This window comes from Panthera tigris, chromosome B2, assembly GCF_018350195.1.
Source record: "Panthera tigris isolate Pti1 chromosome B2, P.tigris_Pti1_mat1.1, whole genome shotgun sequence".
Classification (NCBI taxonomy): Eukaryota; Metazoa; Chordata; class Mammalia; order Carnivora; family Felidae; genus Panthera; species Panthera tigris.
In genome coordinates, this window is record NC_056664.1 from 57564498 (window position 1) to 57577695 (window position 13198).

General features: G+C 35.5%; 1 protein-coding gene across 1 annotated transcript in view; it reads right to left on the bottom strand.

Annotated features, from left to right (window-relative positions):
- EYS (eyes shut homolog) overlaps nt 1-13198 on the bottom strand; it is a 1764056-nt gene that overhangs the window by 296286 nt on the left and 1454572 nt on the right. The window contains 1 exon segment of the mRNA XM_042986616.1: nt 11066-11230. Coding sequence (XP_042842550.1) covers nt 11066-11230 — 165 coding nt within the window.

The window sequence follows — 13198 nt, forward strand, 5'->3', positions numbered from 1 at the left end:
GCTCACATCAATTTGAAAGAGAGAAAAAAAAAAAAAGAAACCAAAGTGAAATGTAAAGTATCACTGAACCCCAGACAAATGTTTCTTTAACATCTCATTAAGAATGTCAGGAAACTTAAGTTATCTCTCCCCCCATGTTTCAGGCTCTATAAGAGTAGAACACAAGCAACGCTTGGATTTCAACGAATGGTTCAGAGAAAGGTATCAGGAGAAATTGTGAAAGAATCTGAAATAGGAAAAAAAAAGTCTAGCTTACCCATTCAGGTGCTCCTCACCTGTCTTTATCTTTCAGATATTTTACAACTTTGTAAGTTGATGAAAACTAATAATAATTTGAGTTATTCTTGTCTATAGCAATTCAAACTGATTGTGTCTGGTGAAGTGCAACTGATTGTTACTCCGTAGGTAGACTTGCTTTCCATCTATTTGTAAATTCGCTTCAAAATTCCTTAATCTCATATATATATATATATACATATATATACATATACATATGTATATATATGTCTCTACTCCTTGACTTCTCCTCTGAACTAGTCATAGTATCTTACCAGTTCCCTCATTAAGAGGTTAAATAAAATTTTTGATGTGTGCTCATTTTATATATCTTTTTGAAAATTAGCCTTTTAACAAAGAAAATAAGCTAATTTCAGTTTTTGAAATTTTGAGGTATATTAGGAGAAATGAGTCACATTATATGATAGCAAAGAAAACAAAACCAACTCAAGGAGAAAAATTCACATAGAATACAATGCAAAGGGGGTCCCCTGGTGTTAAGCAACATAGCAGTCTTGGACTGGATAGAGATGCCCACCCTTATGAATGACCGAGATCGGGTAGGAAGACAGAAAAGGATTCAAAATACAGTTGAAAATCAGAAAATTTGGGGACATACAAAATCTAAGAAACAGATTTCCCATGAGTACTTTGTGCTGTAGAGCTTATTAAGAATATAAATTTGGTAAGAGAAACACAAAGTGAAATATAGTAAAAAATAATTTAGATTAAATCGATATTGCGGAAGAAAACAAATTGGACAGAATAACAGCATTAAAGATTTAATAACGAAGTATGAGTAGCAAAGGGCATAATGAATATGGCTGAAAATCAATCTTGAGATCCTCATAAACGCCCTTTCTTAGAGCCCACTCCACCCATCTAGGTTTTTATCACACTTCTGAAGACTGCAGCTGTACAATACCCCAAATTAGTCCAGTTCCTGGCAGAGAGCGATGCAGCTTTACCTTTTCTGCCTCCCCTCAGATCCATTAGCAGTCTTCTGGGCTTCTGTTCTTCAGAGTTTTTCCTTATTTTCCCCATGACTTCCTATTCAGTTTCTTAGGCTGCTTTTCTCTGAATTTGATGGTATAATTAAGGATTTAGGATTATCTATGACTCCTCTTTTTACTGAGGGGAGGAAGCTGGGGGCAATGAGAGCACCTTTAGAAATGCAACACTCTGTACCAGCATCTTGTGTTTTCTCTTCTTGGATATATAAAAGGTTAGTTATATCATAGAATGTCATAAAATTGTTTTTTTCTTGAATTCTTGGCTTGTTCTCCACCCCCATCATTTTGGGAGAGGGGAGGGTGGTTCATTTTGCTATGCACTGACAGTCTGGTATCCGGTTCTTTTCCCCATTTTTACCCTGAAGTTTCTATTACTTAATATTTCTAAAGATATTATCATCTCAAACTCCTATTTTCAAGATAAGGCTTAAAAATACGATATACGGAGTAGAGTAGAAGAAAGTTGAACATTTAGGTCAAGCTGTTGTACCATATGTACAAGGTCTGTTTTTCAAAGCTTCAAAAACTGAATTTTAAAAATTATATACATTAAACAAGATATATGTAGTACAATGCAAGAATGAGTTATTTTTAAAGGAAGCACAGTCACTAAAATCAATGACAGGGATAAACGGTCTTATCCAAGTACATCAACATCCCATCATGAACCAGAGCTACCCTGTGATATAGAACACAAAAAGGCAGCTTTAATAAAGGTAATGGGAATGAAATAAAAACAAACAATTAAGCATAGTTCTTCCTCTAGTCTGCCAAATAGTAACAGTTTTAAACTCATCATTTGGACTTTTTCTATTAATAAGCGATTTCTTGTTTTATATAATAATACTTTTAAAGGAATTCAGAATGTTTTGCTGGTAACATGATGGTGGGAGGGGGCAATGGAAGACCTCAGGTTACTGATGTATTTGCATGATTCAATAGCAAATTATCCACTTCAGGGAATACAGTTCATATTGTTTGATAGATTGATTTTTTCACTTTAAAATCAACTAACTTTGCATCACAAACCTATATTTTGAGAAAATACTTAGAGAAAAGCTATGAATAAACACTCAGGAAGAACTGTTTGTCTTTCACAAATAGTACTATGGTACAAAAATTCCATTTTCTACTTTCCTATGTAGGGAAAACCCTACTTTTCTACGGTGTTTTTCTTTCCCATGGGTCTCCTTTACTCCTCAAATAAAACACTTCACTTCTGATTGCCAAACGTGTGGAGGTTTTTCCCCATACATGCAATTCTCTGTGACACTATTTGAGTGTCCTACCATTTATTTCAACTTGGACACTACCTACCTGGAGACAGTGTCAGACCTTACAAGTTAGGTATCCCATGAGACTGCTGCCCCCTGCCCCCCACCTACAATTCATACCTCAGATATCAGTTGCAAGCCCAGGTTATCACCAGTGCTTCTGACCAACTGGCTATAGATCAGACATTCTAAAGATTGTTTGATTAATTTGCTAGAGGTGTTCACAGAACTCAGGGAAACACATTTACTAGTTTATTAAAGGACATGATAAAGAAAACAGATGAACATCCAGATGAAAAGATACATAGGGTAAGGAATAGGAGGGTCCAAGAGCAGAAGTTTCTGTACCTGTGGAGTTGAGTGCTTCACCCTCCTGATGAGGATGCATTTGCCCACCTGGAAGCTCTCTGAGAGATACTGGGATTTTGTGGAGGCTTCCTTGTGTAAGCATGATCAGTTATTAACCCCATTTCCAGCCCCTCTCTCCTCTGTGGAGGGTGGGGGGCTTAGACTGAAAATTCCAAGCATCAATCATAAGTTTGGTCTATCTGGTGACCAGCCCCCACCAAGGAGCCATCCAGAATCCCACCCAGAGTCCCTTATTAGAACAGAATATGCTCCTACTGCATTTATCACTTACAAATTACTAAAGTTTTAGAAGCCTGGTATGAAGGGACAGGGTCAAAGACAAATATTAGAACAAGAGATGCTCATAGTGTTATCACTTAAGAAATTACAAGGGTTTTAGGAGCTTTGTGTCAGTAACTGGAGGCAGAGACAAATATATATATTTCTATTATCTCACAAGTACTAAAAACATGTTTTCAAACACAACTATAATAAAAAAAATGAAAAATTACTGGCAATTAGTAAAATAAAATATAAAATTTGCAAAATAGAACTTCTAAAGAAAATCATAAGTAATGACTACTGTCAGATGTATATTTTTGTAATAAACTTTATGGGTTGAGTAATCCATATGCCACATTAAATTTAGTTCAACAGTGCTCATTGAACCCAAAAATATCAAGAAAATGTGCATCTCTCTTTCTGTGATATATGACAAATGTGAAGAGCAGTGTCTTTTTCCCCATAATATCCAATCTGTGCTGCCTTGGACAGGACTTGAAGGCTGTGGAAGATGTCAATATTAAGCCATTGAAAGAGAGTCATTCTGTTGTTTCGCTGAAAAGACATTTGATGATCCATTAGCAGAGAAGTGTGAACTTATCCTTTTTGAAAGGATTCTTTATGATTTTAGGCTGTGTAGTAATTTTTTCAATGAATCCTTTATGTCTTGAGTTTTTCTGAATATTTATGCAGAAAATATTTTGAAACTTTACAAAGTTTGTAATTCCCCAATTTATACTAATGAAATCATCAATTGTATCTCCTGATTTAAGATTTATTAAATATAGAAACTGCTGCTTAGAACAATAAATGTTAATAATTACTTAAAAATTACAGAACTCTAGTTTCTAGATATCATATCATAGCATTTTAGAGAGATAACCCTAATAATTGAGTCTAAAATGTATAAATTATATACATAGCATATATGTATATACATGTTATACAGTATACAGTATACATTTAGTCTTACAAGAAAGGAATAATAATGAAATAAGCCAGAGAGACAGAAATAATTATGTCCTCAAGTTTTTATAATTTTGGTTTGCTTGGTTATTACATTGAGTTGTAGACCCAAAAATTTCTAAGCATAGATACTTTATCACTTAATTGAAATACTCAAGAGAGTAATTATGGTTTATATGGTACCACTTCCATTAAAAATGCGAATTTTTCTCTATTGGAACTATTGTAATGAGTGCTCCCAAACATCAATGACAGTTTGATTTGAGTTCATGTACAAATAAACAACTGGTCATCAGTTTGAATTAAAATAAAATTCACCATTCCTTATAGGCTCGATAGTGATGAATACAGATAGTATGCTTATTAAATCAGGTATACAGATGGTCCAATTTGGAAATTTCCATAAAGTGATATAGATTTCTACCATTTCTCATAAAACAAAATATCCCTTCATACCTTTATATGTTACTTTGTATTTTTCAAAAACACTTTTATATACAATTAAATAAATTAATGCTTACTTATTTTTGTGAGAGAGATTGACAGAATGTGAGCAAGGGAGGGCAGAGAGACAGGAGACACAGAATCAGCAGCAGGCTCCAGGCTCTGAGCTGTCAGCACTGAGCTCGATGTGGGGCTCGAACTCACAAACCACAAGATCACCACCTGAGCCAAAGTTGGATGCTCAACCGACTGAGCCACCCAGGTGCCTCACACTTTCTTTCTTTCTTTTTTTTTTTTATTAAGTTTATTTATTTTTAGAGAGAGAGAGAGAGAGAGAGAGAGAGAGAGAGAGAGAGAGAGAAAGAAAGTGTGAGTGAGGGAGGGGCAGACAGAGAGGGAGAGAGAGAGAATCCCAGGCAGGCTCCCCATTACCAGTGCAGAGCCCTATGTGGGGCTCGAACTCATGAACCATGAGATCATGACCTGACCCAAAGTCAAAGACTTGACCAACTGAGCCACGCAGGTGCCCTATATACATTTTCAGACCCCGTGAACTTGAAAATAAAAATTCATCTGCATTATTTGTCATCAAAATGAAATACAGAAAGGTTAATTGATTTATCTTGTGTTGTACAATTAATTCACAGCTAACTTGGGTTCACGTCTACCTTTGGTTACCTACTGACATTTTGATCAGGACTGCCTATGGCAGTAAGCGGATGATCTCTCCGTCCCTGGTGGCGCCTTCATGGCATGTAACAAAAACTATTCCCTGAATTTGCATCGAGTTCTCTGTTGAGCACATGTGTTTTGACTGTAGCTGAAGAATTCCCCTTTCCTGGCTCTCCTTAAAGGTCTTTATTTGTATGTAGCAGCAGCAAACCCAGTATCAATCTTAGCAGCAGTGGCTCAGGGTTGAAGACATCTTAGAGCAACGGGGGCAACATGAGCAGTAACACATTTTAGTAGTTAGAACGTGGTTGGGGTGATCTGGTTGGTCTGTGAAAGGATGGGAGGCAGAGAAGTTCCAGGAGAACTGCTACACTGTGGCAGCAGCCTGGCGCACAGAATTAATTATTAACACATGTTTATTACATGCTGCTGCAGAGTGGCTTCTGGGCCAGTTGCTAAAATTTATTGAGACCCTATTTTAATCTTGCCTCGGCTGCTAATTGTGCTTAACCAGGAAAGAAAATACAACTCACAATACAAGATTCTTACAGGAAATGAATTCTCCTCATTTGGATGAAATGGTTAAAAATGAAACAAAAAATTGCATCTACTGTTTGCTCCATTACTGTCTCATTCCTGATTCCAAGATTTTTTATAGTCTAAATATTCTTTCCCAGGGTGGTATGTCTATCACATGGATGTAATGTTAAGGACACCTATTAGATAAGAACATAGCATCCTGGGCATCTAATTCCCAAGACTCCTTACCAGGCAAGTTATGAGAGAGGAAGGATTAGAACATTAGCTGAAGAAGATATTTAGCATTGACTTCATGTTGCCATACACCAAACACAATTTTAAGCATATTAAATGTGTTAACTCTCCCCATCCTTACAACGAAATTTTCATATCTTTGGTATTATTACAAATAATACGATTCCATTTTACAGATACTGAGGCACAGAGATGTTAAGTAATTTGCCCAGAGGGCACAGCCAGATAGTCTAGCTCCATAGTAATTTTCTTAATCACTGGATTTTACTGTTCTTGAGGTGGGCATGGCACCAATTCCAATCCTTGAATGGGCTCATTTGTTTGTTTTTGCCCCTACCTCTGTCTGTTAGAAGCAAGTTTGTTCCTCACTGGTCCATTTCTTGATATAATTACATACAATTACATAGAAACACTGTGTATCTCTCACTGATTTATGTCTTCATAAATTTCAATCACAGAAATAGAGTTTAATTTTTCTTAACACAATGTTCTCTTTCAAGAGACGTCTAACAAATCACATCATTCTCGGTCAAGGGTTGGCAAACTATAGCCCACAGATCAAATTCTTCCACTGTTCAGTTCTGCAAGTAAAAGATTTTTTGCAACACAGCTGTATTCATTCACAGTCCCATACTGTCTATGGCTGCTTTCACGCTACACTGGCAGAGTTGAACTGTTGTAACACAGAGTGTGTGGCCCGTAAAATATTTACTCTTTGGCCATTACAGAAAAAAACTGCCAACCCCTGTTATGCTCCTGGTCGTTAAATAGACCCAGAATAAGATTCTCTTTGATTTAAGCTAAATTTTGAGTAAACCCTTGAAATCTGCACCATTTTTTTTAACTTGCTTACTAACAGAATGGTTTCTTAAAGTATAGTTTCAATACCTACTCATTTTTCATCACAACAATCACAGTTGAGTAACTCATCAACAGAACTTTATGAACAATTCTTAAAAACCTTACTCTACACAAGGCACTGGTGAAGTACTGAGGAGGTGGGTGGAAGAGAGATGTAAAACACAATTCCAGATTACTAAGTGTTCCCTATTTAGGTGAAGAGACATAAACACAGATTCCTAGTGTAAAGAATCTCTTTACTCAGCCCTTGTTCTTAATTTCTACTCCTATTATAATTAAGTCCTATCACAGTCAGCTAAACGGTGAGAAAAGGGTACAGGTTATTTCTTATCTCTCTTTGTACAGGTCACAGTGCCTAGAAGAGTGTGATGTGCTTTCTTGGCACTCAGTTAAAATTTGTTGAATTTGACTTTCCTGTCATAAAAAAATAAGATGAAAAGCAATCTTTGTGTATCTTGTAAATGGCAATGTATGAATTCATCCAACCATGCTTTCCACTCCACTCCCTCTCCTAGCCGTCTGGAGCAAGCTCCACTGGGAGCTATCAAGGAGGGACACAGATATTCAAAGAATTTTACAGTGCACATTGTAAAATTGATTAAAACTGAGCACACTTTTTTCTCTAAGAAAAGAAGATATTTTTAAAATGCTGTCAGGAACTACTGTGGGATTTCACTGGCCTTGGCGTAATAAGTATCTAATGAAGATATTGTGTATCCTACTGGGAATCATTTTATAGAGAAAAGCAGATGTTATGATACTTTAGATTTCATGTGTTTTCCTCAGCAATCTCAGAAATCTCTTCTTCTAGCCCTCCCCAAATGCACGAAAAAGGAGGGTCCAATGATCCTACTTGTTCTGTCAATTTCTACCTGGAATAAATACCTAAGACTAGCCCTTCTTATACTTTCTTTCTCAAATACAAATATTAAGTAATACAAAGATTGCTTCTGAATCTTGTTCTCTCACTGGAGTTGCTCATGTAATTTGCCTCCTGCAACTTGGTCAGATGTCTGCTCCTACTTCTCAAAGATCACATACTTCCAAAGGGCATGCTTATTTCTTTTCAAAGAAGTAGCACAGAATGGGATTCAACTGCATAGTAATACATCTCATGACGAAACCTCCTGATTGATACCGCTGGCCAAATAGAGCTCATTTTCTGAAAGTGCACCTAAAGAGTTTTGTGTGGTCTCATCCCTTCTCCCGTGACCTATTAGTAGCTCCTTTGACGGGGTTCCAGAATTCTGAATTGGTTCAGTGGCAGATTCAAAAAGCTTTCTTTTCATCTTGACTGCTGTTCTCAGAGCTGTCTCTCTCCCACAGAGAGTTCTTTTTTAAACTATCCTTTCTAAGGATTTTTACTGTAACCCCATAAGGATTCCAGTTTTATCTTCCTTTTGTTCCTTTTCAACATCAATTAGTTGGTGAGGCAAACTGAGAAAAGATAAATCTACACTTTTGAACTAGGAATATAATTCAAAGCCGACACTGGCTTATCAACCTGATATTTCTCTATCCTTCTCCCTTTAAAATTGGGTGATATAAAACACAAGTATTCAATAAATGTTTGTAGAATGATTTGAGTTTTTACTGAAATGTCCAGGAATGAAAATGACAAAACTAAAAAACAAACAAAACAAAACAAAAAACAGACAAAAATCAACTCCTAGTCTCTAAAGTGAAACATCTGTTCTAATTTCCTCACTATTCTTAATTGCTCCTACATGTAGTATACTGACTTCAAAGGAAAGAAAATTAGCCCTTAAGTCAAGTTAAGGGACACCTTTTAAACTACGGATGTTTAACTGAATCACAAAAATCTTCATGTTCATCTGTTGTGAGGCTTTTATGAGGTTGATAAATTCGAAGAGGGCTGAAAGCAAAAATCCCATGAAACATTCTGCTGAGGTATTCCCAACAGTGTAGGATTAAATTACCACTCTACAGATGAACAAAAGAATGCTTTCTAGACAAAAATATTTTCTCCATTCACAGGCTATGAAACTCCCTTGAGTAAATAGCTTTGATGTATCCAGTTCTGGGACAACAATTATGTAAGACAAAGACAGAAATTGATAATCATTACAAAGGTATGGTGTTTTGTTTTTTTTTTAATAATTTCTAGTTTGATTTTTTTTTTTTGGAGGTCACTGGATATAAAAGGCAAGAATAATCTTATGGCACTAACATCCGCTTCAGTTTATTGGTTTAAATTAAAGTACCAACTTGGACAGGGTGTATATATGCTTGGCATGTATTTTTATGGCTTTTAAAAAGAGCACATTGAGTACAAGCATAGATATGAGCCAGGAGCATGAGCCCAGAGGAGACTTCCCAGGGGCTGGCTGCTTCTTTGGCAATGAGCTGTTTTTAGTTGGTAAAGACACACTCTCTACAAGAAAACACCGTCTTACTCTATATAACTTAAAAAAAATTGCAAAGCCAGAAAATCACTTTGCTTTGTGTCTTTAAATTGTTATGTTTGTGTCTTTTGTTCTGTGTTTTGTTTTGTTTCCTTTCCCCTGCAATATACTATTACCTCCAAATTTCATGGTTATCTACCACAACTTAGGTTTTATACATAAAACAAATTTTCCTTTTCCTTTTTTTTCTTCTCTCTCTCTCTCTAAATAAATCAGATTTATAAATAATTCATTCTAAAGCCATGATTTTAACATGGGTTCTTACACTCCTGGGAAATAAATAATGTTTGTCTAGTTCTGACATTAGTTTCTTTCTAAAATATAACAAGTTTTCAGTTTAAAATTTGTTTTTAGTGTAGGTGCGCCTGGGTGGCTCAGTTGGTTGGTTGCCTGACTTCAGCTCAGGTCATGGTCCCACAGTTAATGAGTTCGAGCCCTGTGTTGGGCTCTGCATTGATAGCTCGAAGTCTGGAGCCTGCTTGGGATTCTGTGTCTCCCCCTCTCTCTGCCCCTCCCCAACTCAGGCTCTGTTTCTCTCTCTCTCTCTCAAAAATAAATAAACATTAAAATTTTTTTTAAATTTATTTTTAATGTATATAATTTTTAATATATAATAATTTAATATATATATAGATGGATATATTATATATATGATGAAAGCAGGAGATATGGGCAGCAGGAGGGAGAGAGAGAATCCTAAGCATGTTCCATGCCCAGCATGGAGCCTGATACAAGGGCTTGATCTCATGACCCTGGGATCATGACCTGAGCCAAAATGAAGAGTTGAACACTCAACCAACTGAGCTACCCAGGTGCCCCAAGTTTTCCGTTTTAATATTCAAAACTTCTAATTTCACCCTGTTTTCCAATAAATGCTTCTTTTAAGCATTTTACTCATAGCCATTAATAAAAAGGTTTAATTTTTTTGGAAAGTACAAAATGATGACTCAAGTTTGCAAAATATTTCAAAGTAGAGTAGAAAATATTTTTAGAAATAATGACTTTCCCTAGAATGGATAATCTATCTAAGCACTGAAGACATTATACCTCCAATAGAGGGAATTGTTAAAACTATTGTATATTCATTTCAAAAGAAAAAAAGAAAAAAAAAACATTATCACATTTGGAATACTGCACGGAATATACTTTAGTGATGTTCAGCCACAGAAGAAAGAAATCTGTAAATTCTGGTTATAGAAATCCCTGTGAGCACATTGTGTAATTAGGGAAACCTTGATATAGATGCATTTCCTTAAATAAATACTGTTAATACTATACTATTTTTCTAACCAGCTAAGATAACGCTAAAAGTGTGATAGGAAATTTTCCCAATTATTGAATGAACCTCAGCTTTGGAATGCCATTTTACAAATTACTAAGTATTGAATTCAATTCATATTTAGTGATTTATATTATAAAAATATGCCCTGAAACATTTGAAGCATTTATGTTTTACTGCTATAGCCATATGCCATCAAATTCATATGCTTGCTATATTCTTCCTTGCTGGTTCAGAGCCTGTTTGTAAGTCATGTTCCATTGAAAAACTCATAAATTAAAGAAACTTCTTAAGAAAACTAGAAAGAACTAAGATTTTCTTTTGGTAATGCTTCATGCACTAAGCTAGAAAAGTTTTCCTACAATATTTAAATGAATAATTCATTGCTTCAATAGGTTAACATTTGAGAAAGAAAACTGACATATAGGAAGTCAAACATTTAATACTCACTGTAGAGAATAGTTCCATTCAAAGTGTTTGTTTTTATAGTCAAGTAGATGGTAACAGTTCTGTTATGTTCTTTCCCTGGAACACATGTGAACTCATCCAGGGTTATAAAAAAAGGTAATTCTAGATAGGAATTCCCACTGAAAGATGGAAAAAGTAAACCTGCACCTGAAAGAAAAAAAAAAAGGTCATAGTACATTCTGCTAATCCTGTAGATAAGAACATAGCATTTATAGTTAGCATTCATATAAAAAGGTAAAGTTTATATTTACAAACATTAGACTCAAAATTCTGATACATAAGTATAATATATTTGTGAAGTCATTGTCTCAAATAATCAACCACCAGTCCAGAGGAAAAGACCTAGAGCAAAAATTTTGTCATTGATGGATGGGCTTTAAAGGTAAATAAACACCCTGAAATTGTACGAAACAAAATCTGTGTTTTTGCACATGTGAAATAATAGTATTCATTAGATTCTTAAAATATTCTGATATGAATGCCTATAAATCACATTATATACTTAAATCAATTAACTTTATTTGGTGTAATTACACCTCAATAGGAAAGTACTGAAAAAAATCTGTGACACAAAAGATTAGAAAATCTATAGATGCATTTCTATATAAAGATAGAAAATCTCTCTATCAAACTATATAGTGGGGTGCCTGCCTGGCTCAGCTAGAAGACCATATGACTCTTTATCTTGGGGTTGTGAGTTTGAGCCTCATGTTTGGTGTAGAGATTGATAAAAAATATAGATTTAAAAAGAAAATAAATTATCACACAGAAAAGTTTTATTAATATTCATTAATATTTAGTGCTTTCCAATAATACTTAGATATTTTATAAGTGGTATTACTACAATATGCAAAGTTAATTTTTTAGAGTTATCCTTTTAGAATTATTACTCTTTTATTTAAAAAAATAAGTTTATTTTACTTATTTTAGGAGAGAAAGAGAGAGTGCAAGTGGGGGAGGGGCAGAGGGAGAGGGTGATAGAGAATCCCAAGCAGGTTCTGCACTGTCAGTGCAGAGCCCGACAGGGGGCTCAAACTCATGAATTGTGAGATCATGATCTGAGCAGAAATCAAGAGTTGGCTGCTTAACCGACTGAGTCAGATGCCCCAAGTTATTAATCTTTTAAATGATTAATCTCAAAATACTGAAGCACATAAAATTTGAAAAGTACTTATTTTATTGTCATGTACCTATAGACTAGCAACGTAGATCTATAGACTTGGTACTTTGAACAGGTGTTAATACACAGAATGTGGAAATGCAACTTTGTTATCAACACTCAAATCTTCCTTCAGAGATAGGATATCCCCTACCCTCTTCCACCAGCCAAGACCTGGAGGGACCTGACACTGCTATCCGCCTTGAGGGGCAGAAGGAAGCTGATTTCTGTTCTTTTTATTGTCTTACCACCTCCTGTTCATGCTAGCTGCTGTTTCTGACCCTTTCGGCTTTGAATGTGGAGGAGGGTAGGTGGAGTGGAAAGGAGAGAGAAGTACACAGTAGAAGAGAGCTGTAAGAGCTGGTGATTGATGCTGTTATAAGCAAGCTCTCGCTCTCTAGGAACAGCAGATGTTTAAAACTGACGGTTTCTCTTGCGGTAGAAATGTCATAAAATACAACATGCTCAGTCCAGTTTCATTTTCAGATAAACAACAAATAATGTTTTAGTATAAGTATGTATGAAAGATTTCACAAAATATACTAGAAGAATTATTTGTATTTGAAATTCAAATTTAACTCCATGTGTCACATTTTTAGTTCTTAAATCTGGGAACCCTAAGACTCATGAGCATGTGTGAATTCTTTAGAAATCCTTTGCCAACTACAATTCCTAGGACTCGTGCCATGACCTGCCTTTGGCTTGTCACTTCTAACTTGGTCCCATATTGATTTTTCACTTTAGCACAGACTCCTCGGTAGACAGCCACTTACCTGTGTCAAAGTAAAAGTTGTACTAGATAAAGTTAATCAGGCAAAGACTTTATTCAAGACTACTGCAATAAAGGAGAGGGGTCAGAATTCAGTCTTTCCTTAATTCCTCTGAAACAAAGAGTGGTAGAGCTTTTGAGAGCTGAGGTGGGGGAATCACAAACTACTGTTTGCTAATTGGCCTTA